Below are 23,093 nucleotides of genomic sequence, written 5' to 3' on the forward strand. Positions count from 1 at the left end.
AGATAAATTTAAGACACAGGTTGATTGGATTTTGTGTCTAGATGGCAATGTTTCGGGAGTCTCACTGCCTGGGAACCACTGTTGCCTTTGACAAAGGAGCATTCGGTATAACCCAACAGCAGAATGCACAAGTAGCATCTGCGTCTTCATCTGGCTTTGGATTTGATTGGACCGAGTGAGTGAAAGGAACTGAAATGGGTGAGCTCATTGGAACACCAACAATTTCTTCACTTTTCAAACTCAATAGCTATTATTGTGGAAGACAATGCCGCCATTATAAGCCGAACACAAACAAGATGCCATCAGGACATTTATGATGTCATCATAAATATTTGAAATGGGGACACGACACAATGCTTTGTGAGATGCAGTTAGAGTGAGTGTTCCCTTAGTTCACATTATTAAACACCTGGTTCTTGGGATTTACAAGACACATTTATTATATTGCTCAATTCCTAAGGCATCGCTGGGTCTCCATCTTCAGAGTATATGTATTCGGTTGATGTTTCTGTTCTCAGTATTCTCTCCTGATGCCACATCTCTTATCTGAAACAACCCTCATGCCTCTTCCCTTATTTACAGCAAAGTCCGCAAGCTGCTGTGTCCACCGTCTCCGCTTTCCAACCTGATTTTCATGCTCACAACTCCACTGACATTGCTCCCGTAACATCAAGATGGTTATTATCTATTCACTTGTGCCTCCTGCAAACACTTTGCTTTCCTCAGCTTCAGACATTGCACCCCCAATGACTTCTCTGCAGTGCCAGTGAATGCTCTTTTTCCAGACTCATGAGGGTCCACAATTCAGTTCTTGTCTGTCCCTTCTCACGTCCAAGATGGTCTCAGCTGAACTCTGGATTTCAACCTTGCTCGTCAGCGGATGACTGCCATACCCATATCCTCAACCCCATTCTTTCCCTTCAGCTCCAAACCTGTAAGCAGAGCATTATCTTCCCTCTGTGGATCAGGAAATAAAGCTCATATCTCAAAAGTAGGAGCCAGGAGAGTCTGCTGTAAGGAGGTATTCCTCTTCTTACAGAGGTGCTCCTCACTTTACATTACTCTCAATACTGTCTTTTCCTCAGGCAAAGCATTTTGCAGTGCACAAGTTCTCACAGGCCTTGCCTTCCATGTGTACCTGGAATTTGACTATTGATTACATCTTCTGACTCTAATGACCAAGGCAAAGCCCCATCAACACCCAGATTGTCTTCTGTAATATTCACTGACTCGACTGTTCATTTTTCTCTTCTTCCCTCCTCCCCACAGTCATTTCTCCAGAGTGATTATTTTAGAAACCATACCATCCAATGGGCCACCTTCACACTCTGTGAGAGATCAGTATTGTTTTTTCTTTGAACCTGTTCTTGGAGTTTTATATTTTGGCCTAGTGAAATTACAAATACGAAAAGAGAAAACATGAACTTTTAAACTGTTTTGGTCAATCCCCTTGTAAAGTGCCATGGTTTCAGTGACTGCGAGGACCCTGCCTTATGTCCTAAGCCCTAGTACACTTGGATAGTGTCACTTTTCCCACCTTACAGAATGCTTTAGAGACTCTTATATACTACATATCCTGCCTGATACACATTTAAAATTTCTTCATGAAATTTGTAGTCAAATAAGCAGCTGTTGTCTGTTGTATTCCTACTATGTGTCTGGTATTTTAGGTCCATCATCTTATTTGATTATGGCATTCCTGAGTTAGGTACCATAGTACTGTAGGTAACTATTATAGTCCTTACGAACCACCACTTCACCCTCTGGTAAGAGGTCTCTCTTGCTTATCCAAATACTGTGGGTTTTAATAGGGACGTTGAAGTTTGCCACCTCTTGTCTAGAGGCCAACAATGAGCAAATGAGGGCTGTCACGTGGGACTTTTACAGTACCTACAGTACTATGGCTGAGGCACAGTGCATGGCTGTGCCCCTTGTGTGAAGAAGCTGGAGTGGTGGACATTGTTTGACATATAGAGACTAGAGGCAGAGCAGAGATAGGTACCAAGAAGTGCTGAATCTTTTCTGTTCAGTCTTGAGGTTGGCACTGTGGCTACCCTTTCATTTATTACAATGGCTTCATTATAAGGCCCAATAGTTCCTCTGTTTTCGTTGTGCCCACTTTAATTAGTTGCTTGGCACTCACAAATTCAAAATCTTTAAATAGTGCAGTATGTTATATCCTCGCTTTAACGGTTGCAAACCTCAAAACACAGGAAATTAAATTACCTGTTACCGATTAAGAAGCTAAATGAAAATGGAATTCAGGTCTGTTCCAGTAACTCCCTCCCTACTATACTGAATTGCCATTATTTTATTTAGCACCCAGTGAGTAGAGTTAAATATATGACAATCTACTTAGTGTCATTTTTTTAAGAGAGACAGGCCTCTAACATATCCACAAAACAGGAGAAAAGGCTCTCGCTTCTTCAGCCTCACACAGGTCCTTGAACACATTACTTTATCTGTAAAATGACCAGGTTTGAATCAAGAGTCACTGGTGGTCTTTTCTTCATGGAAAGTTTTCTAATGTCGAATTGATTCTAGGTGCCTCTGAAGATCCAGTTATACCCACTGTGTCTCTAGGATTGATTTAAATATGAAAACAAAGCACATCAGGAGGAGGGTGCCTGTGTCAGAATTCAGGATGAGCCAAGTTGGCGTGAGGCCCTCCAGCAGTACAGCGAGCAGCACTGTTGCCATGCTGGGTTGTTATTATTTCCACACTGCAGTCGCATCCTAAAGGACGTGTGCGCTGTCAGGCAGGAATTAAAAAATATTCTCAAGCAGCCCTTTTGGAAGATGAAAAGGTGGCTCTTTCCCTTTCAAAATTATAGTATAAGTCTTGGAAACTCATCATTTAGAGAGGTTATTATAAGCATCTTACCCTTGTTCTTACACTGAGTACGGAACAATTCGTACAGCACATCAAGGCCTGTATTGATGACAGGTTAGAACTCAGAACCACTGCAAAATAATAGACATAGTTATGCAAATCTGAAAAGCAATACACGTGGACACACACACACACAAGAGAAAGAGAGAATGGCCTTTTTGTTTCCTTTGGAATGTGTTCTTAAACTTAATGCAGGAAACTGTCCCCTGTGGGAGCTTTTGGAGACTTACCCAAGGCTAAAACATCAGGATACTGTTTCTGAATACCTGGTTTAGCACTCAGTTCTTTGAATAAGAAACCAAACCATCCTTTTAGAATCTCTTTTCTGCAGAAGTTCTAAGTATTTGAAGTTCTTATTTAGATGGTCTTTCACTGTGTACAAAGTATTTTCCTGCAAATTACCCATCCCCCTCCACCAAAAAAATAAAAATAAAAATAAAAGCTGTAGCGGTAGTGGCGTAACTAGTATACACAGTCGGCTTATCTGCTTGGAGTGTTACGTGACTCCGTTGTCACTTGCATATGAAACTCTGAGGTTCAGTGACTTATCCAGAACACACAGCTGCTGGGCTACAGCCTTGTTCTTAGGATCAGCCACCTATCCACTGTCCTCCTACTCAGATGTCTGGCAATGTAAAGCCTCAGTGATTTATGGGTAAACACATCTGGGCTAGACTCTCAAATTCACTAGCCTTGTAAACGTGATTTAATCTTTTAGATACTTGATTCCATTGTCTCTGGAACAGAGTTGATGACAACCAAATTATAAACTTGTCAAGTCAGCGAGAATCTGTGTAAAGCCCTTGGTACCTATCATCAGAGGGCTCTAGTGTTAATCCAACTGCTCTTGACTGATGAATAGGATATGTCCTGTTCATAGCTGATGCACAAATGTCTCTGGACACTCCAAATACTCAGTGCAAGTCCTAAGTGTGAGGCCGTTCCCGAGATGGTCTGAGGGTTTTCTGCCTCCTGACTTTACCCTACTGGAAAAATAACATGCAGGGAAAAGCTTATAATTTCAAGGGCCAAGGGTTGTGCACTTGCCTACTTTGATTTTTGCCATTCTCGTACCCTGTAATCCCTTTGCCTAACACACACACACACACAATGCACACAAAGATAGATGATAGCTAGAAAGCTAGCTAGCTAGCTAGCTTGATCGATAGAAAGATAGATAGACAGACAGACAGACAGATAGATAGCCTAGCAATCTGTAGCATAGCGCGAGCATGGAGCACCTCCAAACTCTACAATGCTATCATCCAGCACTAGTGACTAGCTCTAATAGATCTAGTAAACTCTGCTAAAAGTCGCATCAGACCTTGACTGAGCCAGCTAACTTCTCACTTTCTCCTAGTTACAAATCTCCGTTTGCTTAAAGTCTGTACTGACCTCTGGTCATAGGGTGTGGGTGAGGTGATGAGGGCATTAAATCAACTGAAGGATTATGAACTGTTAGGCTAATAGTCAATGAGCTATCTATTGTGCTTTTGTGTATAATAAGCAGAATCTCCAACTCAGCATGACTTGAAGTCAATTGGTCTCATCGTCATTATGGACAGGTCACTGAGTATCTCCTGAATTGAGCTGTCATTGCCTTTCTTACTGGAAGAGCCCAAACCCAGACTGTAAAGAACTGTACTCAAGTCCTTCCCTACTTTCTACTTGCTAAGTGTTGAGCAGGTTTAACTATTCTGTGAGGACTCATCTGCAAAATGGATATACCATATTTGAGATGATAATACCATCTCAAAGGATGCTTCAAGTAGAAGATAAGATTTACTGGTGGCTAAGATCACAGGACTCTGCTTTTATTATTTATAAGTAAAATGGCACCGATCCTGATTTTTTTTTTATATTAAAAAGATGCTCATTAAAGGATATTGCTTGGAAGCAAAACTTCAAATACTCGGATTTCGTTCAGAAGCACAGCATTTACTGTAATAGACGTCAGCCTATTAAATCATGCTTTAATGCTTAAAATTCTTCAGAGTGAAATCAATTTTATGATGTCATTAACACTACTAAGTTTTAAGGTTGTGACATAAACAAGCGCTGTCCTGATTAAGCCATCGCCAGCTGCGCTGGGCCAGAATGCAAATGGTGGCTCTCCCCCCCACTCGCACAGCAACTGATCACCACTCAGCAGAACTGCTTGTTCAGGAAAGGCGTTGGTCTCTGCGGGGCAACCAAGCCTGAAACCAAGATCCTCTCCACCGGCAGAGCGCACCGCAATAGAAAGTCAAAGAAATCCATTTGTAGATGCAATCCTGAAATCAAGTTTTCCTGTATGGGACTTTTCCCCAAGCATGAGTGTTTCCCATCATTCCTTAGGAAGAGACCAAGAACCACTATTACAGGCAGTGAGGTTTACTAGTCACTGCTCACATGCCAACAGCTCACACCAGGCTGAGCCTCTCAGACCTGTTTCCTTCAGCTCACATGATAGGTAATTAACTGCAGCCATGAGAATTCGTGAAATACTTCCTTAGGTTATGTTTCGATTTTTAAAATGAGAACAAAATGATCCCTACTTCAGAGTATTATTAATTTTTTTTTAAATTTTAACTTTTATTAATTGCAATTTATTCACTTTGTATCCCCCCTGTAGCTCCCTCCCTCCTTCCCCTCCCAACCCTACCCTCCCTCCCTCTTCTCCACCCATGCCCCTCCCCCAGTCCACTGATAGTGGAGGTCTTCCTCCCCTTCCTTCTGGTCCTAGTCTATCAGGTCTTATCAGGACTGGCTGCATTGTCTTCCTCTGTGTCCTGATAAGGCTGCTCCCTGTTCATGGGGAGGTGATCAAACAGAGGCCAATCAGTTCATGTCAGAGACAGTCCCTGTTCCCATTACTATGGAACCCACTAGGAGACTGCACTGCCATGGGCTACATCTGTGCAGGGGTTCTAGGTTATCTCCATGAATGGTCCTTGGCTGGAGTATCAGTCTCAGAAAAGACCCTTGTGCCAGATTTTTTGGTTTTGTTGCTCTCCTTGTGGAGTTCCAGTCCTCTCCATGTCTTACTATTTCCCACCTCTTTCATAAGATTCCCTGCACTCTACCCAAAGGTTGGCCATAAGTCTCAGCATCTGTTTTGATACCCTGCAGGGTAGAGCCTTTCAGAGGCCCTCTGTGGTAGGCTCCTGTCCTGTTCCCTGTTTTCTCCTTCTTCTGATGTCCATATTCTTTGCTTTTCTGAATTGGGATTGAGCATTTTAGCCAGAGTCCTCCTTCTTGATTAGTTGTTTAGGTATACAAATTTTAGTAGGTTTATCCTATATTATATGTCTAATATCCACTTATGAATGAGTATATACCCTGTGTGTCTTTCTGCATCTGGGATACCTCACTCAGAATGATCTTTTCCAGTTCCCACCATTTACCTGCAAATTTCATGATTTCCTTGTTTTTTTATTGCCGAGTAATATTCCATTGTGTAGGTGTACCACAATTTCTATATCCATTCCTCAGTTGAGGGGCAACTGGGTTGTTTCCAGCTTCTGACTATTACAAATAAAGCTGCTATGAACACGGTTGAGCAAGTATCCTTGTGTACTTGAGCATATTTTGGATATATGCCTAGGAGTGATATAGCTGGATCTTGAGGAAGCGCTATTTCTAATTGTCTGTGAAAGCGCCAAATTGATTTCCAAAATGGGTGTACAAGTTTACATTCCCACCAGCAATGGAGGAGGGTTCCCCTTTCTCCATATCCTCTCCAGCATGTGTTGTCACTTGAGTTTTTGATCTTAGCCATTCTAATGGGTGTAAGGTGAAATCTCAGGGTCATTTTGATTTGCATTTCCCTGATGACTAAGGACGTTGAGCATTTCTTTAAGTGTTTTTCGGCCATTTAATATTCTTCTATTGAGAATTCTCTGTTTAGCTCTGTACCCCATTTTTTAATTGGATTACTTGATTTGTTGCTGTTTAATTTCTTGAATTCTTTATATATACTGGATATTAGCCCTCTGTCAGATATAGGGTTGATGAAGATCGTTTCCCAATCTGTAGGCACTTGTTTTGTTCTGACAACAGTGTCCTTTGCTTTACAGAAGCTTTTCAGTTTCATGAGGTCCAATTTATTGATTGTTGCGTAAAGCCTGTGCTATTGGTGTTCTATTCAGGAAATTGTCTCCTGTGCCAAGGCTCTTCCCCACTTTTTTTTCTAACAGATTTAGTGTGTCTGGTTTTATATTGAGGTCTTTGATCCACTTGAACTTTAGTTTTGTGCAGGGTGATAAGTATGGATCTATTTGCATTTTTCTACATGTAGACATCCAGTTAGACGAGCACCATTTGTTGAAGATGCTGTCTTTTTTCCATTGTATGGTTTTGCCATCTTTGTCAAAGATCACACACCATAAGTGTGTGGGTTTATTTCGGGGTCTTCTTTTCAATTCCATTGATCCATCAGTCGGTTTCTATGCCAGTACCACACAGTTTTTAGTATTATTGCTCTATAGTACAGCTTGTGATCAGAGTATTATTTAGAAGACTGAGGCAAACTTTGAAAAATAAAACCCCCTATAGGTAATACCTATTATTATTATTACTGTAATTGTATTAATAATAATACTGTAACATTTGGTGAGAAACGTGAATCAGAGTTCATTAATTTTTTTCTAAGACTGTCAGTGACTTTCTCTCAAGAGACTCATTCCCCTCCCGCGTCCACTGATAGGGAAGGTCCTCCTCTCCTTCCATCTGACCCTAGTATATCAGGTCACATCAGGACTGGCTGCATTGTCCTACTCTGTGGCCTGGTAACACTGCATCCCCCTCGGGGGGAGTCAGCCACTGAGTTCATGTCAGAGACAGTTCCTTTTCCCCTTATTAGAGAAAACACTTGGATACTGAGCTTCCATGGGCTATAGCTAGGCAGGGGTTCTAGAGATGAGGGAGGGAGGGTGGAATTGAGATGGAGAAAGGGAGGGGCTACAGCTGGCATACAAAGTGAATAAACTGTAATTAATATAAAAAAGCCAGTTAATATTCTGGAAAATAGAGTAGATTTTTAAATTCAATTTATGATTGTAGATGAGTTATTTCAAATCTGTATCTTCAAATTTTTATCAGTTTTCCTACAAACTAGTATTCTCATGAATGATGGCTTTATCTGTATAATAGGCAACATGTTTAACTATTAAATTTGGTAATTAAAAAAAAACCTCAAAGAACATTTTTTCTTCAGTTGTAGTAATTAAGGTAAAACAGTTTCACTTTTAAAGAACTCACATCAGAGAAACCAAGGAATACATACACCCTCCTCCATACATACCAGAAAATAAAGAAAAGTACAAATAAATAAAAGTACAAATGAGCTGAGCAAGATTTCAAAAACAAGTTCAACACATAAAATTAACTGTAAGTCTCTACATTAGCAATGTGATCAACATAAAAATTGAATTATGAAAGTAATTATGTTAACAGTGGCGTCAAGAATAATGAAGTAACTTCAATGTAAAGTTTCCAAGGATGCGCAACAAAACTTCTCCATTGAAAACTACAACACTGTTAAAAGAAATTCTAAAAGAGCCAAGTGGAAAAGCATCCTATATTCATGGATTAAAAGACAGAAAGTTTTAGATAGCATTATTTCCCAAAGTTAATTTGCACAGTTCTTAACAACCAGTTTCTTTTCATGAAAACTGATGAGCTGATTAATATAGAAATTAAAGGAATGTAGAACAGCTGCAAAGAACACTGTGTGGAGGGGCTTGAGTTTTCCAATTAAAAGATTATTTTTTAAAAAAAAACAGTATTTTACTAATAAAACAGAGAGATCAACAAAATAGCATCAAAAGACCATAAATAAACCTATACATGTATGATCAATCTATTTTTTTTTCACAAAAGAGTAGAGACAGTTCAATGGGGAGCTTTGTTTTTTGTTGTTGTTTTTTTTTTCAAAAGGCAATGCCAAAATAATTAATTTCATACAGAGCAAAAGAATGGAGTTGTACTTCTAATTATATCATAAGCAAAAATCAACTCAAAATAAACCATATATCTAAAATCCATAAAGCTTTTACTAAAGCTAAAACTATGAAGATGGTCTAAGAAAATATAAAAGTAAATAAATATTCATAGCTAGACAAAATGACACATATCTATAATCCTAGTATGGATTATAGCTATGGTGGAGGCTAGAGCAGAAGGATTACATGGATTTGAGATGATATTGGATTGCATGGTGATTTCTAATGTAGCCTGGGTTACATTATAAGACCCTGAATGAATGAATGCATGAATGAATGGATAGATAGATAGATAGATAGATAGATAGATAGATAGATAGATAAGAAAGATATCTATTACCTTGGATAAATTCGGTTTCTTAGATATGATGCTAAATATACTTTAAAGAAAAGATAAATGAGACTTAACTAAAATTAAAAACCATGAACTTTCTTTGCATCTAAGAAGTAAAAAGACAAAAGCAGATTTTAAAAAAAATAACTGAAAATACACCTCCAAGAATGGGCAAAAATACTTGTAAACCATGTGCCCATGAAGGGACTTGCTTCAGAACATACTAGGAACTGCTAAAGTCAGCAATAAGACTCTACATCACCTGGTTTTTTTAAAACAAGAAAATAAACAAATATTTGTCTTCTTCTTGTTTTCTGTCTCTTGATCTCACAGTATTGTGAGCTAACGGTCTTCTACCAATTTAGCCAGGGCTCTGTTACTTGGTTACACCCCAGGCGTTCAGCAGAAAATCCAAATCTTCATTTCTCCAAAGAAGATATACAAGTGTCCAATATCCACATTAAAAAAATGTCCTGGATATCACTAACTATCTAGGATATGCAAACAAAACCACAATTAGACCATCACTTTGCATCCCCTCAAATATCTACAGCTAAGACAACAGACAATAACAAATGTTAGAGAGGATACAGAGAAATTAGAACTTTCATACTTCTACATGAGTGGTCATTTTATAGAAACATTATTCACTAATAATAGCTACAAACAGCTGAAGCAACTTCAGTGGCGGTCAACATAAATGAGATGTATCCAGATAAGATACTTTTTGATAGTACAAAAACAACAAAATGCTTATACATACTACAATATGAGTAAAGCTTTATGTTGAGTAAGAGAAACTACATAGTGCCCATAGACAATTGTCCTAGTTTTGCTTCTGTTGCTGTGATAAAATATACTGACAAAGAAAGCAATTCATGAGAGATACTCATGCTTTATTCTGGTTTTCAGTTACAGATTAGAGTGAATTGTTATGGGGAAGTCAAGGCAGGAGCTGTATGAACACAGTCGAGAGCAGAGAGAACCGAATGTGCGTGCATACTTGTGTTCAGTTGAATTTCTCTACTCTTACACAGTTCAGGACCCCCTGCAGAGGGAATGGTATGCTCACAGTACAGCTGTTTCTTCCTACATGAACTAGTTTAATTAAGACAGATCGGCCCTTAGACCAATCCCATGTGAATAATTTTTTACTGAGACTCTTTCAAGGTTATTTTTGACTGTGTCAAGTTGTCAATTAAAACTAACGATGATGTATGTAGAGAATATATATGACATATATAAGAATGATCTGTAGTATATATGCATACTGCCTGATTTAGTGTATGCGATGTGTTTAAGGTAGGCAAAGCACTGAAACAGAAAAATTAATAGTATTTATCAGGGGCTGGAAGTGTTGATGGATAGAGACTGGATCTCTTTAGGGATGGTGACAATGTTAAGAAATTTGACTGTGGTGACCAGTGCATGGTTGTGAATATGCTGAAATTGAACACTTTTTAAAGGTGTATTGTACGACAAGTGAACCATAACTTAAGGTATTATTTTAAATAAAGGAAGCACAAGCTTTTTTTTTTTGTTCATCACTTCAAAATGCAAAAGAAAATAAGGTGATCTCCCCCCCCCACTTTTTTTTTTCAAAAGTAAAATTCTAATCTGTTACTGGGGCTACAGGAATGAGCTAGTGTCAATGATGTGAAGATTTAGCTACATTTTGTCTTTTAAAACTTCTTGTCCAAGATTTCCCAGGTGGCCTTTGTAAATGTATCTTTCCTCTCTCACCCCAAAACAATCTTTTAGTAGCAAATTCAAAAGTCCCTTTGCTACCTGATTCTCGGTCACCAGAATCTCCTTCCTCCAGATCGACTATTGCTCAATAACTATATTGATTGATTCCCTTACCGCTAGAAAATATAAAGCCTTTCCAACAAGAGTTACTCTGGGGCAAGGGAGGTGGCTTTGTTAGTTAAGTGCTTGCTGCACAAGTAATGAAGACCTGAATTTGGAAACCTGCATCCATCTAAAACCTATGCACCGTAGCACAGGTTTATGACTCCAGTCTTGGGGGAAAGAAACAGCTGGAGCTCACTGGACAACCATAAAAATAAAACTGATGAGTCGGGCTTTAGTGAGAGACGTTTTTCTAAAAACACAACAACAACAACAACAAAAAAAAAACACAAAAAACAAAAGCAAACACACACACACACATACACACAAAACTATCAAGGGAGATCCCTGACATTGAACTCTGGCCTGTACATGAGCATATTATCCTAGACGTGAGTTATCCTGGCCCAAAATACTGCTTTCACACACACACACACACACACACACACACACACACACACACACACACACCACTTACATTTAGTTAATTACTAATTAAGCGAACTGTCTTCTGTTTTGTTACCTGTAATCCTGTAAACTGGCATTCATCTCAATTTATGAATTAGTTAATTTTTCAGCAAACACTTATTGAGCACCTATAGTATACTGGGCATTAAGCAGACCCTGACAATTAAGCAGTGAAAGCATTGCATACTCTCTTTCTTTTGGGGTGTCCTTGTTCAATGATTCAAACGTGATACATACTAAATCTTAGATTAGTGACAGATACTATGGGAGATGATATGGGCCAAGTACAGACTGCGGAAGCAGGAAGACCAGGCTCAGCCTCTATTAGGAGTTGACATTAGAGCGATATTTGAGAAAATATTGAGTGGAAGCTTACACAGAGAGGATGCTTTGTTTGGTTTGGGGGAATTTGTGGTTGATGGTGTTTATGACACCCAGTCTCACTTTATAGCCTAAGCTGGCCTTGAACTCACTTCAAGCCTTCTGCTTCAGACTTACAGATACTGAGGTTTATAAATGTGTGCCATGACTCCTAGCTGAGAAAAGCCTTGTGTGTGTGTGTGTGTGTGTGTGTGTGTGTGTGTTTTATTTAAAAAATACTAGGAAAATAGGCACTGAACAATCTCTGAGGCAGGAAAACTCTGGGCATGGTATAGGAACAAGCTTGTGGGTGAGTTCATGTCTGAGAGAGGGAGCAGCAAGCTCAGAAGACAAGATCACAACTGGAACTTGAGAGTAACATGGCTTTGGCTCTGGTTTTGAACATAGTGGAGACAAGCTGCAAAGTTCTGGCTGGTGGATGATCTGTGATCTGGGTTTTAAAGTAATTTTCTGGATGCTCTTCTAAAAGCAAATTGTAATAGTGCAAGGGCACAAGAGCAAAGTCCAACTAGAAAACTGGCTTTCATGTGTAATCTTTGACCTTCTCACAAACATCATACATACATACATACATACATACATACATACATACATACATACGAACACATACGAGTTGTTGCCATCATAGAAAATGAGGTGTTTTTTTCCCTAAGGTCGGCTTCATTGTGACATAATGAAGGCCGGGAAGCAAAGAAGGGGGAGAAAACTGGAAATTAACCAAGCAACCCTTCCAGGATCTTGGATACAGTTAAAACACCCCATCACTGGAAAGTAAAATATTAAGATAAAAAGAAAGAATAAAGCCCAAAACAAAAACAAAGGTGACAACAAATAAAGCCTGACTTCTCATTTGACTGCAGATCACTGTTGCTAGTAAAGGCAATGACCGTATTCTACGGTCTGGCCTCCCTGTTGAATGTGTATGGAGAATGTTTTATACCTTTGGTTCCCTGGGGCAACCTGAGCGTCTTTGAATCTTTTACTGCCTCGCTGAGTTAAAGGTGATCCTGTGTCTTGTAAAACCGTTGCATCTGCTGAAAGCCTGAGCTTCCCCGGGCCAGAGATAGAAGTGTAAATGCACAGCAGCGTGCTGAGAGCAGCCGGGAGAGCCCACCGAAGCCTGAAAGTTGAATTCATTATTCCAGCCTCACTGTTACTTCTTTGTGCAACACAGACATTTTCTTTGCCCTGTAATCCTCTGCAATGAAAGGACTTAAAAATCTCTCCAGGGTTTCTCCGTGGCTGTAACATATGTCATTCAGGAAACCTGACCCCGTGTCTTAGGTGTTCTCTCATCGTGTGCTGAAATGGGCTAAACAATGCAGAACGAGTCAGACAGGAGGTTCAATGGCTCAAAATGCAATGCAAAGGGTGGAGGGAGAGAGTTCATTTGATTCATGTGAACTTCGGCTAAAAGAAAACCCCCAAATATGCTGACATATCACCAGGCATGGGAGAGAAAACACAGAGCGAGGGACAAAATGAATACTGTTTAAAGGGGGCTTTCTGCAGTTTCGGGTACTCAAATTCTCTGCTTCTCTGAGGTAAACTGCATGCGGTGCTCCACACCCCACGGGAAGCTCTCACGCTGATTTGGCTGCACGTCAGTTTTCTCCTCCGATTTCTAAAGGAAGCTACTTGTGATGGTCCCCTGCAACCTCGAGTGTCGATAGCTAAGTCATCCCCACTCCCGTCGGAACGCTCTCTCCCCTGCGATGGAAAGTGGCATGCCATCAGAGAGAAAGATGAACGGACAAAGGGCTCCGTAGAAACTCTGGCAGCGAGAACGCAGGGAAAGGCATGGAGATGAGCTAAGTTGCTGAGCGGTGGGCTGACAGTGTACCGGTTCAGGATGCTGCACGTGAGCGACTTGCCTCCTCCTAGGCGACACTCGTGGATATGGTAGGTGTTGCTGTAGCCGCAAACCTGATCTGACACTTCGCAAGCAGAACTGGGAGGTGGCTTCATGCTTAAACACGAGTGACGAGGAATTTCAAAGAAGCCGAGGCTTAGGGGGGAATGCGGGCGTTGCAAATTTATACAATGTTTTAAGCATAGTGAAAGTTTTTACTTTTTTTCATATAGTAAAAGTTCTTTGCTTCCTGATTTTTTTTTTTTAATTTTAGGAATGTAGAATAAGTTGAGTGGAGTTTTTCCATATTAATAACTAATGTGCTTATCCGAGCTAGAGTGAAATTTGTGAATATTGATTTTTTTTTCTTGGCTTGAAGTTTAAAATAAGACTTTATTTAAAAAAAAATCTTTCATATATTAAACTCTTACAAAAAAGAAGGTAATGAACAGTTATTACAAACCTGTAAAGACTTTTAAAACCATGCCTAAATACATATTTTATGTGGCTCATGGATTCTGTTTTTAATCTTCTACTTTTTGCTTATTTGTTTTGGCAGTGCCAGGAATGGAACCTGGGGAACGCTACTCTTGCACTAAAGCCAAGCGCTAATCGTGTACCCCTGAGCTATAAAAAAAGAGACTTAAAGCAGTTTGCACTGTTTAAAATATGTCTGCTGTCTGTGAACTGCAGTTCCATTCTGTAGACTGATGGCTTTAAGAAATATGGAATTATAGGTGGATGAGAGACAAAGAAGATCACAGACCAGAACCAAGCAGATACTTGTTTGGTTGACATGAACTGATGAGTGGCATCAGGCAATCCTAGATTCACACATTCCAAAGGAATTTGCTCACATATTTTAAACCTGAGCATTATATCCAGTGGTTGTAGAGGACAGGAAGGATGGTCAGGGTGATGACTTACCTGTCCTGGGACTACTTGCTTTCAGCAATGTTGCTGAGTAAATAAGGAAACCACAGAGCTCTTATTCTTCATTTTGAACATAATTAGTCCTCATATGTGAAACCACAGTTTGTTTGTTTGTTTTTTCTGATAACATACTTTTTTCTAGAATGTAGGAGGCATGCAAGGAAAAGGAACTTAGAATTCTTATTAGTCCCTCAAAAATGTTGAATTTAAAAGAGAAATTTGATAATTTGGATAAAAAATAAAGAACAATTTTCTTCCCATTTTAATAGAAATGTGTCGGACCATGCTCTTTAAATGAGATATAGAAGTCTGGTTCAAAGAACTCAACATATACTAGCAATGCCATTTCCGTCTCCTTCATGTTATCTATCCCCTTCATGTCAGTTAAGGAACTTCCCTGAGCAGAGCATCAATGCTCTGCCAGGAAATGGCAAGGGGCAGAAGACGCTGCTGAGCAGGTTTCTGTTTTTTCAGAACTGCGCGCTATGTGAGCAACGTAATTGTAATGTCTAGAAAGTGGACTATTTTAAGAAGCGAAAGGTTGAATTAAGCTTCTTTGATCACAAATCCTCTTTTGGGATGAAATGCCTGTGGCAGCTCAGTGGGCCACTGAGTTGCAGTTTAGAGAGTGTGATACTGTTCCAATGAGACAAGACTGCTTAAATGAACCTGTTCCATACAGCAGGAAAGCCCAGCTTCTTCTTTGCCCAATATATGAGCTTGGATGGGTGCGTTTTCTTGGTTGTAAGTGAGCTTGTAGTGCTTGCCTTAAAGTGTTGTGAAGACTGGAACTCAATGACAAGTGTCATTGCAGGTCCCTGGCATAAATGAAGTACCCCAAACACAAGCTCATATTAGAAGCAAAATAAAAAAAAAAAAAAAAAAAAAAAAAAACAAACAATTTGGGTATGATGTGTCTGATTGTGGTATTTAAGTTATACATAAAAGTACTTAGCATAGAATTTGGTTCAAAGAACTCAATGTACACTAGTGAGCGTCATCTACCGCACTGGGTTTCCAGGAACAATGGTTGTACAACTATTAGATAGGATGAAGCCCCAAATAAATGAGCGGCTATAAATTGGGGTATTACAACAGTAATACATGTATGCATGCTTTGCCCTGGCAACACAGATACGCTTGAGTCCAATAGGGTCATAAAAGAAGTGACGCATTACTAGAATATCAATGGAGAAGCAAGCCACAGGTAAAAGGAAAATCGAAGACAGACCTTCCAGTCACGATGTAGCAGAGCTGGATTCCCTTTGGGGGTGGGAGGGGATCCTGCTGTCCTAAATCACAAAAAGTGAGGTGACGGCTTGAAACAACACTGAAGAGGCAGACCAAGCTTGAACCTCACAACAGCGTCAGCTTTGTTCTGAGAGCCATGATGAGCCCATGAGTGTATTCAAGCAGGAAATGAAGCTGCTCAGTGAGATAGCGGCCTGGTGGCGGAGGCTGGTTGGGGTGGTTTCTATGGAAGCCAGGGGTACTTCCAAAGAAATAGAGTTGTGTTCTATTTTAACAGGACAAAATTTAGACAAGTGCTGCTAAGCCCACAAGTCTGTTTGCCGTTCTCTGTAATCTTTGAGGTGTAGGAATGGCAAGTTGGGAAATGGGATCACAATTATACTGCTGAATTATAAGTACTGAAATATTTTCAAATTTTGACAGTGGAAGGTTTAGAAACCTGCATAAGACACTTGATAAACCTTCTACACTTAGTGACTGACCTCTTTTATATAACTCCTTAAGAGTTAAGAGTGAATTTATTCCGGTCGAACCCATTTGACTTGCATAGCTTTTAAGGTTAGTTTATCTATGTAGTTGTTTTTTGATTTTTGGTTTTTTTTTTTTGTTGTTGTTGTTGTTTTGGTTTTTTTTGGCTTTGTTTTGTTTTTCTATTGGACTAATAGCAAATTTAGATGACAAAGAAAACTGCACTTTCTTTTTTCAGTTACACCCACATCGGTTAATTCTATGTAAACAGTCACTCTAATACTCTACAGGAGAGAGACTTTAAATGGATCTGGGAGGAAATTCTTCAATAAGGGGAGTCATGTCTATAGTAAAATGCACCCATTCACTTACTTCACAGTCATCTGTCTGGTCTGTGCTCCTCCTTAAAGTGGGTTTCACCTACACTTAGTTCATCAGATGATGAGAGTAGCTGACTGCCATAGCCATGGGAACTAAGTTTCTAATTTGTTAACATTCCCAGAAATGAGTAAATATTTATTCTCTGAACTAAGAGAAAATCCATAGAGCCTAGCAGAATGTGTTTGCCACTGCTCAAAGCTAAGCGGAAGCTAATGGTCAAACCGTGCAGAAGCCAATTCTAACAACCATTAGGTTATAAGCCTGTGTATGGTTCTGATGTAAGCACAGCTTTTCTGTAGCTCTGAAATAACCCTTTGCTCTAACAACCTTGGCATCAGGAGAGGGAAAAAAAAATTCCCCAAGAAAAACAAAACAAAAACCTGCCTGAAACTAGGATCCTGTGATAAAGAGAAAAGCCAGTAAATTCTGAATATCCATAAAATCTGAATGTGCTATCTTTTGCTGATCGGCCCTGGTATGTACAGACAGAAGAAAACTTCATTTCAATAAACAGCTAACATATTTATAGACACCCAAGATGATTATTTTTGGTGCTGTAGATTGCTTCCTTCTCCTGAGACTTTAGCCATACACACAAAAAAAGCAGAAAGATGTGTCTGCAATCCTGCTTCCACGAGAAATGAAAATGCACACGATGCTTGAAGAACTACACTTGTGTTTTCTTCCTCTGCTATTTAATGGAATTTCCCACAGCCTACTTAAGCAGAATGTGCACTTATGTCAATCATCCATCATTCATCACAGATTCACAGTGCTCTGCCTGGAGCTGACTGTTGAGAGGGTTGGGGGCAAACATAAGAAAGAAGTATGAATACACTTGTGTTGACTTGGGGACAGAAAAACACATCCTATGAGATTATTTCCCCCAAAGAGTCATGTAAAAGTCAATTTCCTCAGCAGACAAAAGAGCAAGAAGGAGCATGTTCTTATTCAGTCTAAAAGGTACCTAAGACTTCTAAGCTGGTCAAAACAGATGGCTCCAGCTATCAGTTCAGCAGAAGATCTAAAATTATCCTCAGAGTTGATTGCAGGAAGGGTTGTTAGTTTGCTCCTAAGACCTTCCTTTCTGTCAGAGGTATGGTTTCCTCCTTATTGCACAGTTGAATCAATAAGGACAAAGTTCCCCAAGCCAACTGTAACAAAGATCCCAAGACTGGAGGTCAACTTTCAAAGCATTAGCAAAGCTGAGGGTGATTCTGAGAGCTCTGCCTGTAAAACCACGGGCTTGGCAGGTCTTGCTCTCAGTACTGGTTAAAGGTTGTAGGTCCATTCATTTTCGTCCACTCCTGCCTGAAATGCAGCTTCACAGAGTAAGTACTGTTGGGCTAAGCACAGCTGGTCCAAGGGCTAAAGTCCCCCCTTTTAGGATAGCATTGAAATTTAATGTCCTCATGATATTTCAAAGACTTGGAGCAAGTAAACATTTCACCTACGCTCCTCCACGAATCCAAATGATATCACAGATGAAATTAAACATTTTAAAAGACAATCAGGCCATAAATGTATCGAATAGATCATTTTATCGGTATTTGTGTCAACAACTGAAAGTGAATTTTTGATTTGCCATGCCCGTCACATCAATTATTAGCAAAGCAGTACTAAAGTATTTCAGGCAAATTAACTCAACTTCAAGAAAAATACTATTTAAATTCATGAATGATTCGGTGTAGGTGGCATGCAAAGAAGTATCCTAATCACAGCTACCCTCATCATTAATCTCTTTTAAAAAAAATGCTATAAGCTGCATTTGTTCACCAACTCACATTATTGAGAGTTGTTCCTCTGCCATTCTTACTAAGGAAATATTCTTTGCTAAGGATCCATCCTTGCCACATTTTCTGTCTGGGAGGTCCTTATGCTCTAGTGCATGAAAATGACCTGAGAAAAGCCATGGAAGAGCTGAGCATAACGTTCCTTGGAGCCCCATAGAGAGTTAGCTCAGGCTTCACAGAGGAGGTAGCATCTATACTTCATGTCTCCGGGGGCTGAGTGTGAGGGAGGCCCACGAGATAGACACAGGCAGAAAAGGGCATGACTGACTCTAACCAAGATGAAGCCCACAGAATGGTGGCTTCTATATTTTATTTATATATGTCCCCACACCTCCCATACCACTCACTACTGTGAAGTGGAATGTGAGCTCCACGAGACACAGAATTTTCCCCAGTCTTGCTGACACATAGATATAGATATGTAGGTATAGATGGCATAGACAGATGTATCTATATGCACGTATATGCTTACAGTAACACTTAGCCCGTAGCAAATACTCACCAAATACCTAAACTAATGTGTGTGTGGGAGGGTGGGAGGGGTAATGTACAACTTGAAATGTACTCCTATCCAGAAATTACAGTGATTTTTGTTCAGATGGCATACAAACAAACCTTGGTCTTTGCCCTCTTACTCCTAGAAGGCTTGGCCTGAAAGGTGGTTTATTTGCAGACTAAGATGTTGTCACTTTCTTTAAGCCAATGGCAGCAAAGTTTCCAAGCCCTGAATCATCTGGCTGACTCTGAGCAGTATTGTATACTACAGTTAGAACATGGCCAATCAGAGCTGTGTCTAGCACACATGTAGTAAATATTTAGGCACTGTGACATTTTAGGAACTTTAGCTCAAGCCCCTCAGTGTTTCATGGATTTCCAAGTAATCAATCAAAGGTTCTAGCAGTGCCCTTTAGTGTTTAAAAAGTGGGTGTTGCAATGGCTCATGAGCTGGATGAAGCTTCACAGGAGTCCACATGAGCCTCAGTAGGAAATATTTTTCAGTGAAAACCCAGTGACATTTCAGCACATCCTCAAAAATCACTTTCTAAGACAGGATATATCTTAGAATTAGAATTCAATGTTAAGGTACTTAATCTTCTTCTTCTTCTTCTTCTTCTTCTTCTTCTTCTTCTTCTTCTTCTTCTTCTTCTTCTTCTTCTTCTTCTTCTTTACAATGGCAATTTTTTGTTTTGCTTTTTTTGTTTGTTTTTCCTTAATTTTATATTGGTTTGTTTACATCCCAATGGTGCCTCTTTCTTCCCTTCCTTACAGTTCCCCCTCTACTTCCCCTCCTTTCCCTTCTCCCTCTCCCTTTCCCCAGAGAAGGGGAACCCCCCCCAAAAAAAGAAAAAACTAACCTTCCCCAGCACATCAAGTCACATAAGGACTGCTCTTATCCTTATCCTCTGAGGCCAGGCAAGGCAGCCCTGCCAGAAGGAAGTGATCCAAAAGCAAGCAATAGAGTCCATGTCAGAAACAGTCCCCCACATCCACTCGCCAGGCATCCCATAGACCAAGCTGTCCGTTGGCTACATGTGTGTAGAGGACTTAGGTCCAGATCATGCATGTTCCTTAGTTGATGTCTCAATCTCTGAAATCCCCCATTTGACTGGGTTAGTTGTTTCTGTTGGTCTTTTTATAAGGTTCCCGTCCCCTCCAGGTTCTTCTATCTTTCCCCCAACACTTCCTCAGGACCCCCAGAGTTCTGCCCCATGCTTGGCTGCAAGTTCTAGCATCCGTCTTGATCTGATGTTGGCTGGAGCCTCAGAATGGCAATTTTTTAACAAGGACATTAAGAGCATGTGTGTGTGTGTGTCTTATACATTACTTAGAAAAAGTCTAGAGTAGGGGTCATACTGTGAAATCACCCTTTGATGATTTTTCTTTCTTTCCTCAAAAACGACCTCTAAATAAATGAAAATACATTATATTGGTTAAAAACATAAAATGTTGACATTTGCCAGAGTAGCTTCTGTCCACCAACCTGTTCCTCACGGGAAACTGTGTAGCAGTGTTCCTATCTCTGCCTTACAGATGAGGCTTTGATGACATTGATTTTCCTGGAACACATACTGAGCAAAATCTGAATGAAAATTCAGTTCTGCATGACTCTAAAATGCTTGCTCTTTCAGCATGTGTGAAATGCAATTTGCATAATTACTGATTTCTTGGTAATGATTTTAACTTTTAAGTTATCATTTATAAGCATATAAATATTTAAATTTTAGTTAATGAGTATATTTACATTCTTTTGTGACCTTTGTAAGCAGAAAACATTTATTACCCGTTTGTTGATGACTAATGATCTTGTCTGAAAATATTTTGATTGCCTACTACAGCAGTTAACAACTTTCCCTGGTATTTTTCCCACGGGCAAGGAACTATATAATATACTCTGTATACAGACATTGTAGTACATGAGTGGTAGACACAGCTCTTCTCAATTTTGGGTAATGAATATTATATGTTCAAGACCCAATTGATGAATATCAACCATCCATAAGTGAGGATCTACCTTGATTTTTTTTTTATTCCTATTTTCTTTAAAGTCAGTAATTTGTTAGTGTTTGTCGGTCTTATCATGGAAATTCCATTGGCAAGTCATTTATATCAAAGAAACATGGTATGGAAAATGGATAACTGCAGCCTAGAGAAAAAGCAGTGCATACTTAGACGTCAGTGACCCTATTTGTCGGTAGACGGTGTAGAGTACACACAATGGCGAATAATACAACAAGATGAAGGTAAGAAGCATAATTTACATGGAGAAGATCCAGTAATGAGGCTTAGAAAGGGAAATCTGCTCACTGACAAAAGGAGTACTCCACATTGTCTAACCATTACATCAAAAAATGTGTTATAGGGAGAAAAAGGCATACTAGAATAGATAGTTAACAAGCATGAGTTGTCCTATTTGAACCTACAATGTCTAGGATGGTACAGTTGTACCATCAATATTTCCTAAATGTATAACTCAATAAACAATCCAAGACATCCTCATTCAGATTAGTATGTCAACAAACTGTCTCAATGTGCAGGCTGGGTAGATGCTCACATCTAGCTGTATGGTTTGACAAGGTTCATGATGCACTTTTTACAATGACAGGAGATTCTTGGAATGTGTCCTCTCTAGAAGGCAGAGGCTGTCAGATCTCTGTGAGTGTGAGGACAGCCTGGTCTACAAAGTGAGTCCAGGACAGCCAGGACTACGCAGAGAAACCCCGTCTCCAAAAAAAAAAAAAAAACAGAAAACAGAAAAAAGAATAAGAAGAATGTGTGCTCTCTGTTTTCAATTACAGCCTCTACCAGGGAAAAACACCCTACTCCCAACCCACACCAAGCCAAATAAGTCAGAGCTCATTATCCTCATCAGTGTTTCTTCAACTCCTCCCCCTTTCTGAACCTCACAAAGAAAAATTTGACATAGAAAAGTATAGACTTGGAATCACTTTCTTTAAGCCAAATTCTAGAACTTGTAGTATTCTTTATCGTGGCTCTTGACTCCAACAAATACCTCTGTCCTCTGTGGAAACAATACCCAGGCCCTAGGGCCTACTGCCAGTGTGTCCCCCATAACATCCATCCCTGTTCCACCAAAAGGTAGTTAAAACCTTCTCAATGAGATAGAGCAAGTCCAATCAGGAACGACGATGTCGTGGAGCCATCGAGCATGTTATAACGACCTCCGGCCTTTCTGAGCCTTGGTGTGGCAAAGACAAGCATAATCTCCAGCCATTACTCTACAGAACTCAGGCAGGGAGGGAGGGAGCAGATACGAGTGAGTACAGTCTGTGGTCTGGTCAGCATCTGCCGTAACAGAGGCTTTTATTAACCGGAAGCAGCGGGTTGAGATGAGGTAAGGGACAGAAAGATATGTCCAAGCATGATACAGTGCAGCAAACTGAGAGCCTTGAAAGGTGATTTCACGGTGAATCCTGACTCACACAAGGAAGGGAAAGATAGGAAATTAATCAAGCAGCACACCATGTAAAGTCTGTTGAGACATACTATGAAACAGAATTTTTTTTTTTTTCCCATAAAAGCTTTGAGAAGTCACGGAGGTCTTGGGCAGGAAACACTGTGTCTAGACTGGTGATTTACAAGGATGACCAAGTAGATTAATCTTAACAGCCGAGAAACATTAATGAATAAGGCTGCAGCCATAGTCCTTAGCGGTGACATAAAGTACGGGACCAGCAGCCAGAAAAGAGGAACCCAGCTCCAGAAAAGGTAAAGAGGAAGAGCCCTGGCTAGGTAACCTTGCATTTACCTGTTTAAAGTGCTAGCAAGCCTTGGCAGGCCACTGGCTCTGAGTTGCTTTCCCACTTCTGTGAAATGGCCCTAATTTGAATGGTTTTTGTTTCGTTTTGTTGTTTTTGCTAATGATAGTGGTGATTAGCTGCAGGAAGTAAGACTAATTCTCATGTTGCTAGCTGAGAGAGCAAGAGAGAGAGAGAGAGAGAGAGAGAGAGACCACTAGCACATCACTTGGCACTAAAAACAGTAA

The 23,093-nt window shown here is 39.9% G+C and overlaps 1 protein-coding gene across 3 annotated transcripts in view; it reads left to right on the forward strand.

Moving 5' to 3' along the window:
* The window catches only part of Pde4b (phosphodiesterase 4B), a 516,183-nt gene that overhangs the window by 318,657 nt on the left and 174,433 nt on the right, over positions 1–23,093 (forward strand). Inside the window, exon 1 of one of the 3 annotated variants that reach the window (XM_055628762.1) lies at positions 13,722–13,813. The exons of the other annotated variants lie outside the window; for them this stretch is intronic. Coding sequence (XP_055484737.1) covers positions 13,764–13,813 — 50 coding nt within the window. The 5' untranslated portion in view covers positions 13,722–13,763. Of the gene's footprint in view, positions 1–13,721; positions 13,814–23,093 lie in introns of those variants that run through there. 3 annotated transcript variants of the gene reach the window in all.

This window comes from Psammomys obesus, unplaced genomic scaffold (genome assembly GCF_907164565.1).
Source record: "Psammomys obesus unplaced genomic scaffold, mPsaObe1.curated_primary_1811, whole genome shotgun sequence".
In the NCBI taxonomy this organism is placed as follows: domain Eukaryota; kingdom Metazoa; phylum Chordata; class Mammalia; order Rodentia; family Muridae; genus Psammomys; species Psammomys obesus.